The sequence below is a fragment of the Equus asinus genome, chromosome 22 (genome assembly GCF_041296235.1).
Source record: "Equus asinus isolate D_3611 breed Donkey chromosome 22, EquAss-T2T_v2, whole genome shotgun sequence".
Classification (NCBI taxonomy): Eukaryota; Metazoa; Chordata; class Mammalia; order Perissodactyla; family Equidae; genus Equus; species Equus asinus.
In genome coordinates, this window is record NC_091811.1 from 35,321,102 (window position 1) to 35,344,954 (window position 23,853).

At 36.8% G+C, this 23,853-nt stretch overlaps 1 protein-coding gene across 16 annotated transcripts in view; it reads right to left on the bottom strand.

Annotated features, from left to right (window-relative positions):
* Nucleotides 1-208: 208 nt before the first annotated feature.
* LMNTD1 (lamin tail domain containing 1) overlaps nucleotides 209-23,853 on the bottom strand; it is a 366,288-nt gene continuing 342,643 nt past the window's right edge. For 10 of the 16 annotated variants that reach the window (XM_070494970.1, XM_070494973.1, XM_070494971.1 and 7 more), the window contains 6 exons: nucleotides 22,048-22,234; nucleotides 21,386-21,505; nucleotides 16,754-16,968; nucleotides 16,001-16,172; nucleotides 7,522-7,584; nucleotides 916-3,280 (listed from right to left, as the gene is read on the bottom strand). In XM_070494970.1, the coding sequence (XP_070351071.1) occupies nucleotides 3,260-3,280; nucleotides 7,522-7,584; nucleotides 16,001-16,172; nucleotides 16,754-16,968; nucleotides 21,386-21,505; nucleotides 22,048-22,234 (778 nt within the window). In that variant the 3' untranslated portion in view covers nucleotides 916-3,259. Of the gene's footprint in view, nucleotides 743-909; nucleotides 3,281-7,521; nucleotides 7,685-16,000; nucleotides 16,173-16,753; nucleotides 16,969-21,385; nucleotides 21,506-22,047; nucleotides 22,235-23,853 lie in introns of those variants that run through there. The other 6 variants (XM_044775238.2, XM_070494983.1, XM_044775237.2 and 3 more) reach the window with 4 other exon arrangements.

The following is a 23,853-nucleotide window of genomic DNA, read 5'->3' on the forward strand; positions in this document are numbered from 1 at the left end:
CTCTTCAAAGCTCATTGGCAATTAACCAAAAACACTTCATCATCAGAACAATGTTTATCCTTTCACAATATCTTTCACTGTTTCCTGCCAAAATCATAAAGAGTGAGTGAGTGTGTGTGTGTGTGTGTGTGTGTGTGTGTGTTGAAAGAGAGCGAGTGAGAGCGGGCTTAAAGTGTTCACCTATTTTGGAGAGTATTCAGCTATAGGTAAAGTTTTGAATTTCCTCTTCATTGTAATTCATCTAGTTCATCCATCTGTAGATGAATTTGTTTCCCTAAACAGTGAATATTATTTAACACTTCTTGTTATTGAAATACTTTATGAAATAATCCTCACAATTCCTGTAAGGTAATTATAAGCAGAGTGCTGCCATTCACCTGCAGAGGCAGTAATGAACTAGCACATTTCTAGGACCATAAGGTAAAGCTCACTGCTATCTAAGGTTGCCATAGCCTAAAGGATCCATCAACTTTCTATTCCTAAATTTCCAAAACTTAGGAAAATAAAATGCTCTTTCTTTGTAATCCCTGAATAGTTTAGCCTGAGTATTAACATTGAGGCAGTTAAAGATTCATACCAGCAAGGATGGGTCTGTCTTCCTCCATCTACGCCATTGTAGAGAGAGACTGACAGTCCTTGAGCAGGAAGATAGCTGAGGCATTGTGCTAGAACATTCCGTGGTGATGTAACTGACAAGGAATCGGCTACAAATCCTGGCACTGAGCATTTATTTCTCTTTTTCCTGCAAGGGCAAAAGGTTATACACTTTCTAAGTGTGTGTTTCACAAAAGTAAGCAATACTTAAATGTACCATATTTTTGACCACCCAGAGAGGGAATGATCATGTAGAAGAGCTCAGAGGAGATGCATTATGTTATTGATGAAGTGTCAGTGAATCAGAGATATGTAGATGAAATTCTCCTGAAACGACACAATGTTCAAGTATAAGGAAACCGATTTGAGCTGCAACATGTTTTGGATTTAGGAAGGCTCAGCTCATAGGAGGGAAATAATTGGAAACACCTGAACTTTACGTGTCACTTGTTTTGTGTGTTTCTGTTACAAATCTTTGAGGGAAAGGGGTTCGTTGCGAGTCTGTCATGGGTGAGATCGTTCTTGGCTGTAGTTACCAGAGCCCTTTTGGTTGTATGTTTATACTCCCAGAGTGAACGTGATAATCACAAATGGAGACAGCTGGAAGAAATTATAAACCATGAAATAACTTTTATTGTACCCTTTCAGATGCCCTTGTCATCTCCTCACAACACCATGACTTTGCAGCTTCTATAGTAACCAAGAAAAAGACAGAACAGGCTACACAATTTAGCCAACGTGTGATTCAAAGATCATACTTAATGGTTCAAAGTGGCATAAGGTGTTACTGACAGTTTTCTGAAAATGCACGTCTACTCCTAAGTGTCCAAAAAATGAGGAAATAATGTGATCAGTGTGGCCTTGTGACTAGAAAATATTTATGCTGCATCGTAATGTGGGAGTTAATGTGAATCCTTTTTATATCAAACCAAAAAGTATAGGACAAATTATTTTGTCAAGCAATGTATGTCTTCTCAGATGCTTTAGACTGGCATATGATTTTTTTTCTTGTCTTGGAAATACTAGTCAGATTTTATTAGAGGTTTTTTTTTTTTTTACCTTTTTAACTACTTTTAAGTGTACAATTCAGTGGCGTTAAGTACATTCACAATATTGTGTAACCATTATAATTCTCTATAACTAGAACCTTTGCATCATCCTGAACAGAGATTATGTACCAATTAGACAACTTCCGATTCCCTCTTCCCCTAGCCCCTGGTAAACTCTATTATTCTTTCCATTTCTATGAATTTGTCTACTCTAGGTACTTCAAATAATTGACATCATAGAATAATTGTCCCTTTGTATCTGGCTTAATTCACTTAGCATAATGTTTTCAAGGTCAATCCACATTGTAGCATATGTTAGGATTTGGTTTTATGGATAAACAATATTCTATTATATATACTACATTTTTAAATATTACATTTTTAAAATCCATTCATCTGTTGATGGACACTTGGGTTCTTTCCACCTTTTGGCTATTGTGTATAATGCTGCTATGAACACTGGTATACAAGTATATGTCTGAGTCCCTTGGCACATGACTTTTTAAAAATAGAGCATTTTTAGGGACCGGCCCCATGGCCCAGTGGTTAAGATCGCGTGCTCCTCTTTGGCAGCCCAGGGTTTCGCCGGTTCGGATCCTGGGCGTGGACATGGCACCACTCATCAGGCCGTGTTGAGGTGGCGTCCCACATGCCAGAACTTGAAGGACCCACATCTAAAGTATACAGCCATGTTCTGGGGGGATTTGGGGAGAGAAAGCAATTTAAAAAAAGGAAGATTGGCAACAGTTGTTAGCTCAGGTGCCAATCTTTAGAAAAACATAGAACATTTTAGCTCTTGGTGTTTAGATCTAATAAAACAAAACTCACAGGTCACCATTGATGGATGTTTAGGTTATTTTACTTTATTTTTAAAAATATTTTTACATATTTTATTTATATATATAAAAATATATTTTATATATATTTAAAAATAGCATATTTCATTATTTCTTCAACTTCTATACTCTTGATAGGTATAGAATAAGATAGCTAATGAATAAGAAGTCAGAATGGTTAAAAAAAGGTAGCTCTATCATATTATTTAATTGAAAAATTCTTGGGCCTTTGGCACTCTCTATCCATGAGATTTTGTGCCTAGTATCACAAGCTGGAAGGTGAGACTATTTTGGCTGAATTTGAGCTAAGTGTAGTCAAGTTTAAAAGCTCCCAACTAGGTACTCCATGCAAACTTTACTTATTACTTCCAGTCATTAGGAAGCTAAATTAATCCATGCTATATGGAGACAGATTCCAAGTGTAGAGAATCAGACCATAAGATTGAGAATTCCTGAAACAAGTGCATCTGCAGGAATGGCAGAAGTTGTTGACCTAACCCCGGGGCAGGGTACAAAAGACTCAAGTTAGTGATTGGGGAACTCCATGTACATAAAATGAAAACTGTGATGGTTTTGCTTTTGACCAATGTTTTTCTTCTTTACAGCCTAGAAAACAAATGTTTGAACTTGTCCACAAACTCTATCTCCTTCTTTAAGAAGTCGTTACAGTAAAGTCCTGAGGAATTATCTTTTTTAAAAGAATCCATTTTCTTGCTTGCTGCCGGCTTCCTCTCCTGTGTAATGAAGGCTGGCTGGACAGGTCAGGTGTTCTTGTGTTATCTAGGCTTGGATATTATTGTTCTGAACAACAAAAATAAAATGGCAATGCATGGTGAAATATCATACAGACTATAAATATGTTTCAATTGTTATAGCAATATAAAGTAGGGATGTTCAGAGTCTTTCCTTCACACTAATCTTAAATTATGACCTGGAAATAGCAGATCTTGATCATACTCATGGACACAGGACAACAACAGGAAGGAGGAAATTATTTCTGTGATATCTCAACTTTCGCCAAGGTGAAATGATTATTCTTTTTTTTCTCCTTCTAACTCAACTCTGTAAGATATGCACTGGTTTAGGTTGCAGTTTTAATGGTGGTGTATGATCTGCAGGGCTCTTTGACTCTTAAGCAGCTTGGCTATTTCATTAGCTGGTCATGGATGCTGCTTACTTCTCGCCTTGAATATGAAGATCAACATGGTTCTGAGGCAACCAGTTTAATGACCCATTTCTAAACGTTCACACCTTTCATTTCCTTCTCGGTGGTACTTGAGTAATACCTAATTATCTTTTCCATTAAATATCTAAGATGTGCCCTAGATTTAAAATATAAAGGTAACACAGATAAAAATGTAATAAGAAAAAAAGGAAGGATTCATTTCTCTATGTTCAATTGGCTTGAGTCTTCTCTAGAAGTCTTAGCAGGAGGCCTCACAGTCTGAGATGTTTTTATTCTATACCTTCTCTATGGAAGTGGAGCTGGACACATCTGCACAGATGTTTAGTTTCCTTTAAACTATGGACTGCCTCTGAGCTAGCATGGTGGGGAGTCTTGATTGTGGGTCTTTTTACTCCTGCCATATGACCTAACTGTGACGCAGTAAGGAGAGGCTGCGAAGACACAGAACAGGGTAGCTGGCAAACTTTGAAGGAAGGAGATTGTGGGAAACAAATATTCATGAAATTTCAATTGACTGAAGAATTTTGGAAACAGATCACTTTGAGGGCTGAGAAGAGAAAGATTAGAATATAGATAGTATAAACAACAAAGTGTAGATAGAAATGTATAGATAGTATAGTTAGAAAACACTGATACCAAAAAATTTAAGCCTTAGACTTTCAAAACTCTTTGAGCAAGGTTTCATGTTAAACAGTATTACATATCAGTCCTACTTTCTGGGCTGTTAAATACTGGCTCCTCACTCACAAAAATTGGCCCCAGGAGGAGAAATTGTCATGGAAAGTTCTTGTCAGGGTCCCAAGAAAGGGTCCTTGGAGGGCTAGAAGGGCACCCTATGTTTGGATTGTCCAGTTGGGACCATTCAGAAGAGTAAGAAATGTATGGACATAACTGAGTTCATGAAAGGACTCCATCACCAGAACTTTATTAGGAGTACCCAATACCATACACAGGAGTGCCTCCTGGGTATAAGAACTTTTACCAATTATGAATTTAATATCCCATGTTTGAAAATTTGTGTTTTCTTCCCTGGTCCTAAGCAATTGCACTCTCTTGAGGACAGCGCTGGTGATATGCAACAAGTCCCACTGCTGCCCCTGTTCCTTCTTTCCTCTTTATTTCTATCTTAGATTCCTCAGTGTCTCCTAGCAAGTCTGAGAGCTCATATGGCAGATGACAGACATAAAGGGAAATTACCTGGCCTTTCCAGAGTTCTTTACTCTAACTTGTGCAAAGTTCTGTCTCTGTGGCATTTGGTGGCATCACCCACATATGCTGCCCGCTAGTCACACAGCAGAACTCCCACACATTCCTTGCAAAGTGCTGAGTATTTGAGAGCTATGACTCCAAGGACAACTGCATGGTTTTGATCAGTTGTAGCACAGAAATGTGATTAGCAGTCAAAGACACCTGAGATCAGTTCTGATTTGCTGTTTGTACAAATAATTGGCACTCTTAAATTAGCAATTTTGGAAATAGGTCCTGAATCTTTTTTGCTGGATGGAGCAGTCCTAAGATCTCATGGTAGCCAACCCCTTTTTTTTGTGGATGAAAATGTCTTTTACTAGTCCTATTTCTAAGTGTGGTGTTTTTCCTTTCAGACAAGTTGGGAAAGGGACAATAAGACAAAGACAGTCTTAATGTTTGATTGGCAGAGTGGTGTGAAAGAGCATTGACATTAGGCTAGGATTCTAGTCTTAACTCTGCCACTTCCTGTCTAAGTGACTTTAGGTACATCGTTGAATCTCTCTGAGCTAAAGTTTCTTCAACCATAAAATGGAGATAATATCAGCCTTACTGATCTCATAGGTTCAAACAAGATGACGTAAAAACCGTGAAATGCTATACAAGTGTATGACATTACAAATTGCCAAGGAATAGTCATGAATACCAATGAGAACCAAATGATAGCTTCATCTCTGAACAATTTTCCATGAACACACACACCAGATGCAGGAACTGACTGTAATATAGAAGTCATTCACTGACAGGTGAGGTAAAATTTTGCTCCCAGTAAAGGCGTGAGAAATATGCTGAGGGTGCATTGATGGTCAATCCTAAGGACACCAGCAGATGGGGGTGGAGGCTCTGAGAGGATGGAAGTAAGGCATCTCAAGAGGCCGGAAACTTTTCAAAACAGGGTGAGAAAAAAACATCCAACCTACCAAGGAATCTCCCACAGAGAGGATCCATGAACAAATTTGTGACCGTGGTAGTTAAGCAAAATAATAACTGAAGAATAACAACAAAGGCTAAAAACCTTTGCCAAAATTATGTTATTCAATATCCGATGAGAGGATTCAGAACATTTTTTTCCAACCAAAACCAACAAAAAATCCTTGTTTTTGTATATAATAAAATATCCCCTTTCCAATTTATATGCAGATGCTGTATTCAGTATAATTCCCTTCTGACTACAGAAAGTGGAGGGTAATTGAATTGTAGAAATGCTAGTTGCTAATGTCTGTGGCAGATTTTGGATCCCATTCTTTACATTTCAACTCCACCCTGCTCAGGGCTATACCAACTGGAGGAAATGGATCCCAGTGTAGATGTTATCTCTAAATCCTCTGGGAGCATGAATTGTATCAGTGGGGGCAAAGGCTGGATTCTCCAGCTCTTTGCAGTTCAAAGACCTTGGGTTTAGTTTTGACTCTGTGGTTGATTACTAGATGAATTTTGGTAACTTGTCTCTACAGACTACGTTTTCCTTGGCTTTAAAATGGTGTGGTTGGAATAAATCCCTTTATAGTCCCAATGACTGAGAAGCTTTCTTCTCAGAAGAATAGGGAGGTTGTGGCCATCACATTTTTTGAAAGTTGGAAGCTCAAAAGTTACAATGGAGAGAGTGGACTTGTAAAAGAGTCGATGACCTTCAGAAAAATAGAAGATGATGATTAGGGAAAATCTAGGAAGAGACAAGCTGAAAGAAATTGGACAGCTGAGCAAGCTGAGAAAAACTCAGATTGGTACATAAATGTGGCTAGCTGGGGGGATAGTAAAATTAAGTCATTTCTGTCAGCAGAGTCTAGAATACTAACAAGTTAGGGATCAGGTGGCTGTAGATTTATTCTTAAACTAAGGAATGAACCTAAAGTCTAGTCAGAAAAAAGAGCAAGCAAACATATAATAGATGGTTCATGGACTAGGGCAGCAAAGGATGTCAACTAGAGAAGGATACTGACCAAAAGGAATCCTTGACCAAAAAAAATCACCTTATCATCAGGTCTTTGGGGAAGAGTTCAAACACGGCCACTTGCAAAACAGAAAACCGTCGACATCTTCCTCAATTACTTTGATGTTGATATCATCGAGAAAGAGATGAGGTAATGGAGAAAGCGATTGGTTAAATGATACAAGGTCATTTATCAACTGAATAGCAGAGACCAGGGTTCCTAACCTTCTCTTTCATCGCCATTTAAAAGTTACGTAACTACAGAGCTTCTGCAGTCTCTTTAACCAGAATAACTCCTGTTATACTATTCCTTGTAGGAATTAAATCTGTTCCTTATAGGAATTATATTAGTAGCATTGCAGAATTGTTTTTTGAGTATTTGAAATTACTCTGGATTTCAATTGCTCTTACTTATCCATCAACAAGGATAGGAGGAGGATATAGGGCAAAGAGTAAAGATGTGGTATTTCCTTGTTTCCCATTCTTAGAAAGTTTATCATGCAACAGAGAAGACAAAAACTCATAGCTCCAAAAGCAACATTAATATTTAACAGAAAATTAATGACTACAGGATATGTGAGAACAATCCATGTTCTGATAGCTCTTAAAGATATATCTGCAAATTATTTTAGTCTTATTATTTTTCTGCAGAGGAGGTAAATTTGCAATTCTGTTACTTACCTTCAAAGATTGAGTTGATTGCCTATTGCTTTTGTAACCGAGATGTCTTGTTTTTCTTGGTCCCTGCAAACCCCCCAAAAAAGGAGGGTTGGGGAGATGGGCAGAAATTCAGTCCAATATTCCAAGCATCGATTTTTCATATTAAAACAAATTCTGAAATAAACTTAACAACAAAAGGATTTTCTTTTATTTGAAGAAGAAATCTAAGGTTTAAGGACAGTATTTAATGGTAACTTGAACCAAGTGACTTAAAAACCACCTGAAAAGTGTAATTTGATTATTAAGTCCAAGTTTTCAATGAATCATTTTAAAAGGAAGCATATATTTCAAGACATAATTAATCAAGACTTTGAGCGAGGAAATATCCATCTGGAAGATATATATTTAAAAACTGAGGTTGCAGAGGAATTTTACCAGCCTGTAAAATTCCTCAAATGCTTTCTGCTTTCCACACTTTCAGCTGCCCTAATGATGAAGCAGCTGGTGGAGGGAGGTACAGGAATCAGGCTGCATTGGGAGGGATGGACGAGATGTGTGGACAGAAGCACATGCTCCCTAGCTGCCATTTTAGCCAACTCCACCCTGGTGATGAATGAGGTGACAGGTATGGTGGCCTCCCTCACTTCCATACACTTGAGCAAGGATTGAAGTCACTTTGTTTAAATATAATTTCTAAATAGGAAACTAGTGTTTTCAAATTGAAATAGGGATGAATTGAGTGATCCCAAATACAGGTTACTTCTAGCCCAGGGATGAGATGTTATTTCGTCACTGTAAAATAAAAGATCAGAAATCAAAATTATGTTTTAGGCACAGATAACAAGGAGCTCTTCTGGAAAAAACAGCTACAGGAAAAGCTCCTCCATCATACCTAACCCTTTCTTTTTCTCTGCAAGCTCAGAAGAAGAATTATCAAGTTAAATTGCCAGCATTTGATTACAAAGAAACACTATCTAGGGGCTGGATGTGAAAATGTGATCTGCAATGAAGATTAACAAAAATGCAGGGTGTTTCTGGTTAACACAATGATTCTCTTAGCCACTAATAGGTTTCTGAATCCAGTGAATCACACATCACAGTGTAAACTTTCTGAATAGTAAGTTATGAACCTGGAATATAAGTAGGCTTTTAAGATAGTTTCCTTACCATAGGCAGTGGTTTAGATATAAGAAGAATCTAGCTCATCACTTCTCATCTTCTGGAGCAATTTGTTGGCATGAAAGAGACCTTGTAAATATTTTATGTATGTTCTTCCAGACTGACTAATCTGAGGATGAAGGTTTTGAATTGCACCCTGAAAGCTTGTTTTTCAGCAAAGTACAGTATTTTAGTAAACGGGACATTACTAAACTTACTGTATTTACTAAATGAGGAAATCATTTATAAAAAATTCCCATCTATAATTTCTTGAAATTTAATGACAAGATTATTATTATTAGTTTTTTTTAAATTGCGGTAACATTGGTTTATAACATTATATAAATTTCAGGTGTACATTGTTATATATTTTGATTTCTGTGTAGATTACATCATGTTCACTACCCAAAGACTAATTACAATCCATCACCACACACATGTGCCTAATGTTATCTATGTTCTAGTTTCATTTATTTTCTGAAAGATTGGCTTTTGTAGTGTAGCTTTGCAACCCCCAGAAACAAAGGGACGTTATTATTATTATTACTATAATAACATATGGAAGACAGTAGCAGCTATAGAATCCACAATTAAAATGAATCCCCCTTTGAGTGCAACATGGATCACAGATGATAGGCAAAGTGTATTAGACAGTGTGCAAATAAAGTGCATTAAATAGCGTACACACCTACACTGTTAGCTTAAAACAATGTCTGCAGGATACTATCTTCAAACTAGTTTCTGCTATTGAACTTGAGCTGCAGAAGAAGAATGACAAAATTGTCCACAATCTGTAAGCTAATCACAGCAAGAGGAAAGCACATTCTCTCCAGGTCTGTGAACAACAGTGGCAACACAAGGCAAACGCATCTGCTTTGCTAACCGTCTTTAGCCTTCCCAAGAGCTACTCTTTAGGCTGTGGTCGGTGCCTTGCCTCTCTGCTTTAACAGCTCCAAGTGCATGCTACATTCTATCAAAAATGTCTTTCTTGTTGATTTTATTTTTTCAAATTTTTATTGTGAAAAGTTTCAAACATATAGAAAATATGAAAGAATAATACAACCAAATCTGTATACCTATCACCCAGATTCAAGAATTAGTATTTTGCCATATTTGTGTTATCTATCTATGCCTATATCACCAAACCATTAGAAATTAAGTAAAGATTTCTATACGAATCTATAACCACAGCACAATAATGAATAAGAAAAGAACAATGGCTCCTCAATATCTAATATTCATTCTATATTCAAATTTATGGAATTGTCTTTAAAATGCCCTTTCTAGCTGAGATTTTTGTTTTCTTTTTAACCAGTAGCCTGTTAAGTGAAGCTAAATGGTAATGATCCTGTGTGGGCCATCTGGTTCAAACACAACTTAACAAAAGCTTGAACAAGATTATTTCTCTCTCAACAGTCTGGAGATGTGCCAATACAAGGCGTTTAGGATGGCTTTCCCATCCTCAACGTTTGGCTTCATCTCGGAGTTGAAAGATGCCAGCTCCAGCCCTGTTATGGCTGGAAGGAGACACAAGGTAGCGCACGCTCCAAGGGCATGATCCAGGTGTTGGATACACAATTTCTGTGCATGTTCTATTACTGCATGTAGACACGTGGTCCCATCTAGCTGCAGCAGAGACTGAGAAAAATAGGCTTCATTCTTGGTGGCCATGTATCTAGATTTCCCTGGACCTGTGGGTCTTGCATCTAAGGGAACAATAGTTTTGGGGGCCAATAATTAACCATCTCTGCCATGAGATGCTCCTGGAAATGATTGAGCTACAATGAACTATATTAAAATTAATTCCCAATACATTACAATATAATGATAGGCTTAGACTTATTTCAGATAATACTATTTTTCTCCCACACTGTAAACCTCATATTATTAATACTTGTTGTTAGTTCATCAATCTATTTTTTTAGGTTTTCTTTCTCCTTCTTTGTCAAGGTATAAGCTATTAGTGCTAATTACTCTAACTGTGCTTTCTTCCCTTCCTAGTTTTCCTATTTTTTGTCATCGAGTTCCTAAAAATAAACTTTTATGTGTGTATAACATACACACATAAAAGTTCATAAGTCATAATTGCACAACGTGGTGAAAACAGTGATTCATATAAACACCGTTCAGATCAAGAAACGGAACATTGTTAGTATTCTAGAAAGAGTTTTTGTGTAACTTCCAAGTACTACTCCATTCCTTCTCCCCAAGATAACTACTGTTGTGACCTTTAACACCATGGTTTTGTTTTGTATGTTTTTGAATTTTATATAAATGGAATCATACAATATGCATTCCTTTTTGTCTGGCATCTTTTGCTCAATATTATGCTTATGAGATTCATTGATGTAATTGAATGTTGCAGTAGTTCATTCATTTTCCTTGCCTATGGGATTGTACTAACATATCATAATTTATTTATCCATTATGTTGTTGATGAACAATTGAATTGCTTCTAATTTTTGGCTATTACAAATACAGTTGCTATGATCATTATCGTATTTGTCTTTTGGTGCACATATGTATTTATTAGCCATATGTGTATATATATAATTCCTGAAAATGAAATTGCTGGATTATGGGATAATGGGGTATTTGTATATTCATTTTTCTTGCCTTATTGCACTCAGACTTCTAGTACAATGCTATGCTGGGTAGAAGTCATCATAAAGAGAATTCTTGTCTTGATCTGGATCTCAAGGGAAAACTTCTATTACTTCACCATTAAGCATGATAGTTTGCTTTAGGATTTTTGTAGATACCATTTGTAAGATTAAGGAAATTCTAACCCCAATTTCCTAAGGTTCCCTATTTATGTGTGGGTATTGAATTTTATCAAATGCTTTTTCTGCATCTATTAAGATGGTTATATAATTTTCCTCTTTATTCTGTCAAGATGATAAATTTAACTGATTAATTTTCAAAGCTTGAACTATCTTTGCATTCCTGAAATAAACCCACTTTGTTTGTGATATATTATCCCCAAATAACCCATGTATCAAAGAAGACCACATTGAAAATTAGCATATATTTTTACAGGATGATAATGGAAGTAAGACATTATGTCATGTCATGAGCATGACATTCATATACTATTCTTTTAGTGTCTATCTTAGATTCCAACATACATTCTTGATTTACTAGAGTCTAATATAAATTGTTACTTTTAGAACATGTTGAACAAATCTTGGAATTTAGAGTACTTTAACTCCCTTTACTCCTCCACAACTTTTGTGCTATTGCTGTTGTTATGGATTAAATTGTGTCGCCCTGAAATATTTGTTGAAGTCCTAGCTCCTTGAACTTGTGAATATGACCTTATTTGGAAATTTAGTCTTTGCAGATGTAATCAAGTTAAGATGAGGTCATACTAGACTAGAGTGGGCCCTAATTCAATGACAGGTGTCCTTATAAGAAGAGGGAAATATGGACACAGATAACAGGAGAGAAGGCCATGTGAAGATGGGGGCAGAGATTAAAGTGATGCATCTACAAGCCAATGAACACCCAGGAATGCAGGCAACCACTAGAAGCTGGGAAGAGGCAAGGAAGGGTAATCCACTAGAAACTTGAAAGAGAGTGTGGCCCTGCTGACACCTTGATCTCAGATTTCTAGTCTCCACAACTGTGAGAGAATACATTTCTGTTGTTTTAAGCCTCTAAGTTTATAGTACTTTGTTACAGTAGCTCTGGGAAACTAACACAGTTGTCCTCTATTTAAATTCTATATAAATTTACAACTGTACAGGACAATATTAGTATTGTTTTATATTATGAATATTCATTTATGTTTATCCATGTTTTGAGTGCATTTTTCTTCACTTCTTCCTACAACTCTGTGCATCCTCCTAGGATGATTTTCTTTCTACTTGAAGTATTTCCTTATTGTGGGTTTGCTGTTGATGTATTCTCTCCATTTTTGTTTGCCTGAAAATATCTCTACTTCACCTTCACTTTTTGAAGTGTATTTTTGCTTGGTATAGAACTCTAAGATGGTAGTTCTGTTAGCACATTAGCATATTGAAGATATCATTCCATTGTCTTCCGATTTCCATTATTTGGCTTTCTGAACTTTTATTATAATGTACATAGTTGTGGTTTCCTTTGAATTTGAATTGCTTGGGATTTATTCTTCTTGATTCTGTGGCTTGATGTCTTTCATCAATTTTTGAGAATTTTTATTATTATTTCTTTAAATGTTACTTCTGCCCCAGTCTCTTTCTCCTGTCCGTTTGGGACTCAAATACAGCTCTACAAGACCTACTTGCCCCGGTCTGTTTTTCTAACCTGCTTTGTTCTTTTTTTCCCATCTCCTACTCTTTCCTTCCTTCCTTCTTTCCTCCTAGGTTTTGGTGTATTTTTCATTTCACTTCATTTTCAAAATTGCTTCCAAAATTCTCTTTAAGACACAGATCTAACTCTATAAGAAGCCTGCTTAAAAACCTTCAGTGTTTCCTTTTCTGTCTGTCCTTTGTCAAACACTAAACAACTATTATGTGTCTTGCATTGTGCTTAGTGCCACTTGTGTAAATTAAAAACACACCAATTATACTATTTATTCTTTATGGATCCATATATGTGTAATTAAAATATAAAAATGAGAACCAGAGTGACTTATTCCAATTTCATATCAGAACTGGAGAGAAGATCAAAGGAAATTTTGAATTTATGGGGCTTTTCTTTGTAATGTGAAGCAATATGACAAAATGTTAACATGCATTAATCTTGAATGATTAGTATGTGGGTGCTTTTAACATTATCTTCGAAACTTTCTGTATTTTATTTTATTTTTTTTTTGAGGAAGATTAGCCCTGAGCTAACATCAGCTGCTAATCCTCCTCTTTTTTGCTGAGGAAGACTGGCCCTGAGCTAACATCCATGCCCATCGTCCTCTACTTTATATGTGGGACTCCAGCCACAGCATGGCTTGACAAGCAGTGCGTAGGTCTGCACCTGGGATCTGAAGTGGCGAGCCCCGGGCTGCTGAAGGGGAACGTGCGAACGTAACCACTGCACCGCTGGCCGGCCCCTATACTTTCTGTATTTTAACGTGTTTTAAAAAACAAAATGTGCTTGGTATAAATGTGATGTGTAGATGTCTCTTTAAAATCACCTTAATTGTTAGTCTCTAGGCTCGTCTATAACATATTTGGGAGGCATAGTTAAAAACAAGACAACTAGGGGCTGGCCCCGTGGCCGAGTGGTTAAGTTCGCGCGCTCCGCTGCAGGAGGCCCAGTGTTTCGTTGGTTCGAATCCTGGGCGCGGACATGGCACTGCTCATCAAACCACGCTGAGGCAGCGTCCCACATGCCACAACTAGAAGGACCCACAAGTAAGAATATACAGCTATGTACCGGGGGGCTTTGGGGAGAAAAAAGGAAAAAAAATAAAAAAATCTTAAAAAAAAAAAAAAAAGACAGCTATTCCCAGATCGAAGAGTCGTATGCCACTAATATTCTTTCTTCTGTAACTCAGCAGACTAGCTTGTTTATTAGTGTAGGGGGAAAGGAGCAGGATTGAAGAAACTATGAGTAAAATTGATGAATTTTTGGTTTATCTCTTTTTCTTTGTGAATTATTGAGTGTTCTAATGATAGCAAATAATCCAATGGGAAGCAAATTAAAAAGAAATTGGATCATTAGCTAGGTAACTTTCCCTTGAAGAATCATGTTACATATTCTTTCAAGGAAATGAACTGGTGATTCAGAGATTGGTGTTATCCAGTCAGTCATCCGCCAATCATTCATAACATCTGTCTCTCTGCGGCCGTCTTTTGTGATTGAAATCAAAGAAAAGCTCTCACAATTCTGATGTATGTGCGTTCACATTGAAAATTCAATGAATAGAAAATTAAAAAGATACATAAGGATGAGCAGAGGCCCTAAAGGCATCAAAGCAACTATCTTTTTGAATTACCATTACAAAATATACATATAGTGAAATGTTTTGTGTTGAATAGCAAAAATTTTTGAATAAGTAAGGTGAATTTTCATTACTCTAGAAAGGTATATCAAGAAAATTCAAAGTCAAATTTCTTTGGAAACAAGTTGTTCAGAATGAGTAAAATAGTGAAGGCTACCACTAATTGGAGAAAAACATAAATTAATGTACATCTTGAGAGTCTCAAATCTAAGTCATAAAGTACTAAGGGTATGTGTGTGTGTGTATATATATATATAAAGAATACATTAATATAATATATATTATATAATAAAATTATATATAATTTTTATATTTATTTTGTATATAAAACATTTCTGAAAGAACTCTAAATTTCAGACCCAAATCTCTTACTTTACAGGTGAGGACTCTCAGGCACAAAGATATGGGGTACTCAATTTCATGAAATGGAATATATTTAGGAATTTACAAAATTTCAAACATTCTACTTCTAAAAGATATTATTTTGAGGGTACTATTTCCCACTGATGTGTTAGCATACGAACACAGTTGTTTTCATACTGTTGTGTACAGAATCCTGTGGTTCCAGAGAAGTGCCTAAAGATCACAGGGAAGGAGGGAAGAAAAAAAAGGGGGTAATGGGGAGTGGGGATGGCTACCTTCTCTTCATCTTGGACAGGTTTGCTTTCATCCATTTAACATATTGAGATTCTGCCCAAGATTTCATTTATAAAGGCATCTCTCTGCTAAATAAAAGTTTGCAAATCATTATAACTTCGCCAGGATATAACTGTTATATGAAACAGACTTTCTCCACAGCTTAGGATCTGGCATTGTGGTCTTCTAATCAGTTCTTAAACATTTGGGGGCATCTGATGAACCTCATGGACTCTCTTCCCAGAAAACATCATAGAGGCATACATTTTTGCCCCAAATTTTGCGTATATATGGACTTCCTGAAATCCATTCATAGATGTTGGGTTAATAACACCACCTCTAAAAGCTTTGTTTAGAGGACTTAAATAAGAAACTTCTGGTTGAAAAAGAATAAGAATTTGGGATTAACATTTGAATGTCTGGAAAAGATGGATTTTTTTTAGCACAGCATAACTTGTAGGGCCAATTTTTCCTGCCTAGTGAAAAAACAAAATGTACTTTTGACCAAACTTCAAGAATCCAACGTTCTTTTGTGGGCCACAGTGTTCTTTTGATTCATTGATTCATTCAACACATATTTATCAAGACCAATAAAAGACACTGTGCTGAGCAAACGTAAGTGAATGACTTATAATACTTGCTTTGGGAGCCATCTATCCTTGAGGATATGAATAGTTTTTAGTACATAGCAAATTTTACCGTCTAACACCTTTTCACTAGTCCTCAACACACATCCACACATGCACCTTACTTTCCACTGGAATGAGTATCTCTTTGACTTACCTGTGCTGGATTAGGCCTGGCTGACTGAGGCCTGGGCTGTCTATCTAAGCTGCTTCCAGCCATGCTGGTAATGTGAGGTTCAATAAGAGAACAGTAGGGGTGTGCAGGGACATCGGGACTGTGGCACCAAGGGCTGCGATTGGGGAAAAGGGTTGGTGGGATTTCCTTTTCTCTGTAAAAGAAAAATTAAGCTCAAATTGAACCCATAAGGCATTTTATGCAGTGGCATCAGTAAGGGAGGCTCAATTAAACTGAAAGCATGTTTCAAGACCAGAGAACGTGGCTTTTCTAGACCTCGTGGGCAGCGCTTTTATCACAACATCTGAAGCATTTGCCTACACATGAATGACATAAATTCTGCACCTTCAGCCACAACCAGCAATTGATCCAAGATGAAATCCCTAGATGCCGCACTTCTCCCTTCAGCTAAGCACTGTGAAAGACACAGTGATAACTTCGTCTCTTCACGTCTCCACGGCCTTGCCTCTAACAGCAGTGCCATTGAGATGTGAAATGACAAAAAGGGTCCCAATATCACCCAGCAGAAATCACCAACCTTTATTGTCCCATGAGTATATCTCTGCTTATGAGTATATTACAGATTTTATGGTCCTCTTCCAAATAGGATTTTTTGGGTTATTATTAATTTCTCTATTCATCACATATCTACTTGTCATGCAGTCATTTCTATCTGCTCAGTTACTAATTGTGGGAAAGCTTCAACTACCAAAAAACAAAGCAATCAACTTTTACCTCTTAAGAAAAGCTTGTACTGGTTCCATATGACATTTTGAGATGTCTTTCTTAGATTGATCTTGTTTTTCTTCAGTTGTAGTTGGAACTTCTGGCCAGTGGAACAAATGCCTTCGAGATGCTGGACTTACTATTGAGCATCTGTCAAATTCAATGTCGGTCTCTAATTTCTCCCACGCTTGCTTCCAGTGAATAGGAGTGTACCAGGCAACAGCCTAACAAAGACGATTCATTAATTTCAAATAGTATTGGAGTTATATAGATTTTTTAAATGTCATAGGTTTATTGCAAAAAAAACTTCAAAGTCAAACTCCAAACTTCAAAGTCACATCTACTGTGTATGGATTAGAGGAACACACAATGAGGATGTAGTTAGACAACCTGGTCTTAGTTTCCAAGGGGGGTTAGTCACTTACTGGCTTGGATTGTCCTCAGATGGAAAATGGGGAGGGTGGGAGTGGGGAATTGCTGTACGAGGGTGTTGTGAGATTCAGTTAAGTTACGGAATTTCATAACTATAAGGAGCTGCACAAAAAGTAGGGTAATATGAATAAGTTCAAATTTTAAATATTTAACACACTATATGTATATGTATATCTCATTTGAGATGGGGAAATGGGCCATAGAACTAGCGACATGGAGAGGAAACCACGTTCTCCAGGCTAGAATCCTAGATAGGACTCTTAAGGAGAACACTGAAACTAGGGTTTGTTTTGGTTTCTTGAATATGTGGCATGTACACAACATATATATGCAAAAATTATTCAGGAAAATCATGCTTAGGGACTAACAATTATGTCTTTGTTCAACATGAGGAAATTAAGCACCAAAGTGTGGCCTAACGTTCCACTTGTTTTTGTGATCTGTTTTTAGTTTATAAAATTAGAGGCTTGGGGTTTGTGCTATAATCATTGGAAAACCCTCTGCTTGGCAAGACAGATTACATAGACAGAAAGGCAACTCAAGGCAAGTTCAGCTGGGCTAGGCCCACGACAGAAGAAAGATGAAATCTTAAAAAATAAAGATGAAATCTTAAAAAATAAAGTTCAGTTTCATGGATCACAGTAGGAAAACCCCACTTTTGCTTCAGATCATCAGTTAGGGATTCTCCTCTTTTAGCAGCTCAGATATAGACATTTGTTTTGAAAACATGTTCATGATCTTTTTATTACAATCTCCCTCGATTAGATTGTAACCCTTTCCTAGACAAGAGCAATATTTTATCTCTCCCTGTATTATAGGGCCTTAAAAATATTTGATGACAATGACAATGATAATGTGACAAAACAAAATGATATGGTTTTAATTTTACCTCTGGAATGTTGGCCACATGAACCTTGTCTTTAGTAAAACAGACAATAGAAAAATTCTTGGAGTTAGAATATCTGGTTTCATTTTATTTCTGCCATTTTACTAGTCATGTGACTTAGAGCAAGCCATTTAACTTCCCAAGCTCCATTTTCCTTTTTCTTTTTTAAGATTGGCACCTGAGCTAACATCTGTTGCCAATCTTCTTTTTTTTCCCCCCTTCTTCTTGTCCCCAGAGCCCCCCCAGTACATAGTTGTATATTCTAGTTGCAGGTCCTTCTGGTTGTGCTGTGTCGGACACCACCTCAGCATGGCCTGGTGAGTCATGCTAGGTCTGTGCCCAAGATCTGAACTGGTGAAACCCTGGGCTGCCAAAGCAGAGGGTGCTAACTTAACCACTTGGCCATGGGGCTGGCCCTGCCATTTTATTCCTTTGTAAAATATGCTTAAACAATACTGACTCAAATAAGATAATGTACGTATAAATAGCCCTTCAATGAGCTCCCACAGCATAGGAGAGGTCTGTTCTGTATCTGAATCTCTAACAATGTATTGGGAAAGTACCAGGTGTTGAATAAATATAAGATGCCTATTAATTTTTTGACATATAATATAGAGGCTACAAATCCTATAGGACAAGAATGTGACTGGTGAAAAAAATGTAGTCCTATGTAAAAATATATAGACTCAGACTCTTAGTGACTATACTGTATTTTCTCTTATATTACATATTAGAAAATAGAATAAATATTACATAGTTAACTCATGGCACAGCAGGACTAAATCTGCCCTTCTCTTACACCATAAGATTTGTAGCTGTATTGAATATTAACTGTTGCCATGTTAGTGATGACTCAAAAGAGCAGTCTGTCATATTCTATGTTAGGGGTTTTTTTCTTTTTTTTGATGACCCATAATGTGACTTCTGTTTGCCACGTTTTAAAAAAAGTATTTTTCTAGTCCAGAAACAGGAGCTATTCTAATCTGTATGGTTGTCTATTATTTTAGGCAGAAGATTGCAGGCTGTGTCACTTTTTCCATGAGATATGGGTTATTTTCTGTATACAAATTGCACAAACAGAAAGCAAGTCCAGGGTCATGATGAAGCCTTGGGTCTGTCTGTATGTCAACATGTCTATGGGAATGTAGCAACCTATCTTTTCAAGGAAAATTCATCTAGCAATTGCAGATAGTGTGATCCAGTATTATTGAGGTAAGAACAGAAATGAATTTGTTAAAAAAAGAAATCAGAATTCTATGCTTGCATTATGGTTTTAGGTTGACTTAAAGTCACATTTCAGTGTATTTAATGGAAATATTTTCTATTTGAATTAAGTAATTCTGATTGTTTTTCCATGAGGTGGAAATTCCAGTAGGGTGTGACCTGAAAAAAAAGGCTTGGGCTGAGGTCTGAAAGGTGAGTAGGATTTAATAGGTAAAAAGGTGAGGAGAGAGAGTCTGTGGAGATGCAAGAACATGTGCAAAGGCCCTGTGGCTTGAGAAAACAATCAAGTACTGGATAGTAAAACAAGTAAAGAAGTCCAGTGTGGTTAGAGATGAGAGTATGGAGAAGCATAGGAAGTGGTGAGTTAGCAGAGAGGAAAGGGGGAAGACCACTATGGTTCAGGTCAACTGGGTGAGCTCCCTCTCATCCTGCTGCAGACTCTGAACAAGTGTTTTCTCCTCTAATGCTTTTCTTGATATTCTCCTTTACAAAATTGGCATCTCTAGCCTGGCTGCTCTGCTCTGTGTACATGCTTCTATTCAAGCATTGTTGCACTGTACTGCAATTATTTATTGTTACATATCAGTTTCTATGACGAGACTCTGAGTTTCTGGAGGACAAAAATCATGCAATAGTTATGCTCTTTCCTCCAGCACCTAGCACAGTGCTTGGCAGATACTAAATATATGTACGTATTTTCCATATGAATCAATCAGGTTCACTCACTAGCAAACAACATTATTTGTGTTTCCATCACCCAGCAGAAATGGTCTGATCCTATATGGCAAAGTAGTTCAAACCACTTAGTACAAGGAGCAGTCTAAGTACAAAGCCTAATTCAGTTGCAGGAAATGACAGTTTACTAAAATGTTCATTCTAGGAGCTTAGGGACCTGGTCTGTCTGGTTCAACACTCAGTGCTTGGAACAGAGTGCATACAAAGTAGACACCACGAACGTGTTTGCAGAGTGGATAAATGGGTGGGTAAATGTGATGAAAGATCTGAAACCAGAATGCCTTCCTTCCAATCTGGGTTTTGCTAGTGGTTTTTTTTAATGAGGCTGAGTGAATAACTTAGATTGCATAGCCTTATATTCCTCCTCAGTGAAAATTATCTGAAGTGTTATAAAATTCAATGTGAGCCCACAAAAATATCTAAGGGTAAGTGAGTGAAGGCTGCAAAATTACATCTAGTAAATATTCTCTCCATCTAGCCACAACTTCTTGTTCTCACAGAAAGACATTAAATGGCTGTTAATAAATTAGCAAGTCAATTCTAAAGGAATAGTCAATCTAAGCATCAGGTATAAGGGAGCAGGAAAGAAACTTGGGAATAGATTCCGATTGACATATTGTCTGGATTAGTGGTTTTATGACATACTAAGTTAGACTGAGAAAAAAGGCAGATAGTTAAGAAAAATCTAAAGAATGGTTCTGGCAAGGGTGCAACTTTTTTGTTGTAAAAAGAGATACCTTTAAATCGGTATGTCACTGAGTATATATTATGCTAATATTATACCGAGAAAAAAGTAGAGTGAAAATACAAAATTGTCAAATATTAGGAATGAGTTACACAACATAATTACTAACATTTAATTTTACAGTGAGTAAAGTATAGTCACTATGAATTAGAATGAAGCTTCTTTCATTAGACTATTAGTCCCTCGAGAGCAGATATCATGTCTTACTCTATGTTATATTCCCAACACTTATTACAGCCCTTGCAATAGAGGAGAATCGCAACAACATTTGAGAAATGAGTAAATGAAAAGAAAAGGCTGTATGTAGTTCCTTTCTTTCTCATCCTGCTCTTCAGGTTAAATACCATAAATAAAATCCATCCTCGACCCTGAAATTTGAAATAACTTCTTAGAAATATGGGATATCAAAATTATTTTTGCTGAATAGTAAACCGCTCTTTGGCACTTTGGCACTGGGAAGAGGATGCTGTAGATTTGCCTGATGTGTTAGGACAGTTAGTGAGGATTCTATCCAAGCTTTTAAGGAGGGAAAAATAATTGAGTGAGCTAAGAGGAGAGGGGGGCCATAAGGAGAGCTATCCATTCTTTTAAAGCCTGTTGTTAAGAGCTGGACACTGACTTCCCCATTAGGTTTGCACAGGATTGTTGTACAGTTCGGGCTTGTTTTGAACTTGTTTTGTTCCTTCCAAAGAAAATCTGCTGGTGGCTGATGCTTTGCTTCAGATGCTGCTGCCCACACCTGTAAGAAAATAGTTAATGACAATGCCACTGGAGTTCAGCATACTTTTGTAAATGTCAGAGGATTATTGCAATGTATCTTTCTGAACAGGTGGGTTTTAAAATATAGTAACTGTATAATATATAATGTCAAGCTGTGTAACACTAAACAGCTACTGTCCATGATTTAAAAGAGTACAAGAAAGAGGGGAAACCCTCCAGGGTCAACTAATTACCTGTTCTTGAAGCAAACAATCCCTTTTCTTTTCTTTTAAGGATTATGTTTGCTTAGTTTTAGGAGCTTAGGGATTTCATTTTAATAGTTAAATCATGAAGAGAAAAGGTATTATACACTAAATTGAAGAAAGCTATGGAAATTTAATTATGGTTATTAATTTAAATCCAAAGATGGACAAAGTGGCACCATTAACCATCACCAACAAAATATCACCTTTGCCACAGAGATTGCATAATGGTGAGACCACTGGTGCTGAGCTGCAGCCTGTCTGGGTAAATGAGCTCTTCCCGCACGATTCTAGGTCACAGTATTTCTACCCTACTCACCGTTACTGTGGAGTTGGCTTGCATTATGATATTTGGAAGGAATCGGTACAAACAGATTATTTGTCCATTCACATTTTGCTGGAGAATATGATCTCCAATCTCCAGTTCTTTGTCAAGGGAAGAGTTAATGAGCTTCACGAATAAACCCTTGACATTCACTTCAGCTATTTTAATGTCTCCCAGAGCACTAGAAAGTAAAACACTAGGATTATAAAGTGACTTCAGAGAAGCATGTCTTTAGCTTACTTTAAGAACGGAATAATAAATATGTTTTGGAAGTTGTTCCTAAGCTATATATTTTATTGGACAAATTCTGTATAGAAATAGTGTGTTTTGTTACGTAAGACAAATGGCTTGATCTCTTTTTTCTGTTTGTGCAATAAAATGATCTATTTCACATAAAATAATTAAAGAAAACTTTAAAAGAGCTGTAAGTGTCAAGGTATAAATGCCATAGGAAGATGTGATTATCATTATTTAAATTTCCTACTGTTCATCATAACACCATTGAGACATGAAATTCTCAGTAGGTCAAGAGGAAAGTTAAACCCTTTAGTTTATTTCTGATACAGTTACTGTGAAGATGAATAGCAACTATGTGCTTAAAAGAATTCTGCAAAGTTAAAACATTATAGGAATATAAGATGGTGGTTTTTTCCTTCTACCATGTGTTGACAACTTAGTATGTAGCAGGGACCAGGCTAAGCATTTAGATATTAGCATTTTTCAGAGTGTGGGTCACAACCTGTTAGTATGTCATGAAATCCCTTTAGTGGGGTAGGGCCATCATTTTTAAAATGAAATATACCCATACCAACAATTGTAACCAATACTTATTATGTGCCAAGCACTTTAAAAAAGATTATATCTGCATCTATACCTTCAATTTCATATCAACAATTCCAAAATCCAAAAAGGTCTGAAAATACAAAAACTTTTATTTATTTATTTATTTTTAATTGCAATAACATTGGATTATAACATTATAGAGCTTTCATATGTACATCAATATATTTCGAATTCTGTGTAGATTACATCATGTTCACCACCCAAAAACTAATTACAGTCCATCCCCTCACATGTGAGCCTAATCACCCCGTTTGCCCTCCCCCCCTTTCCCTATGGTAACCACCAGTCCAATCTCCATTGCTATGTGTTTTTTTGTCGTTGTTTTTATCTTCTACTTATGAGTGAGATCATGTGGTATTTGACTTTCTCCCTCTGACTTATTTCACTCAGCATAATACTCTCAAGCTCCATCCATGTTGTCACAAATGTCCAGATTTCATCATTTCTTATGTCTGAGTAGTATTCCATTGTGTATAAATACCACATCTTCTTTATCCATTCCTTCCTTGAGGGGCACCTAGGTTGCTTGCAAGTCTTGGCTATTGTGTATAGTGCTGCAGCGAACATAGGGGTGCAAGTATTTTTATGCCTTTGTGTTTTCAAGTTCTTTGGATAAATACCCAGCAGTGGGATAGCTGGATCATATGGTAGATCTTAATTTTCTGAGGGTACTCCATACTGCTTTCCATAGTGGCTGCACCAGTTTGCACTCCCACCAGCAGTGTACAAGGGTTCCCTTCTCTCCACATCCTCTCCAACATTTGTTGTTTCCTGTCTTGTTAATTATAGCCATTCTGACCGGAGTGAGGTGATACCTCATTGTAGTTTTGATTTGCATTTCCCTGATAGCTAATGATGTTGAGCATCTTTTCATATGCCTGTTGGCTGTCCGTATATCTTCTTTGGAGAAATCTCTGTTCAGATCCTTTGCCCATTTTTTAATTGGATTGTTGAGCT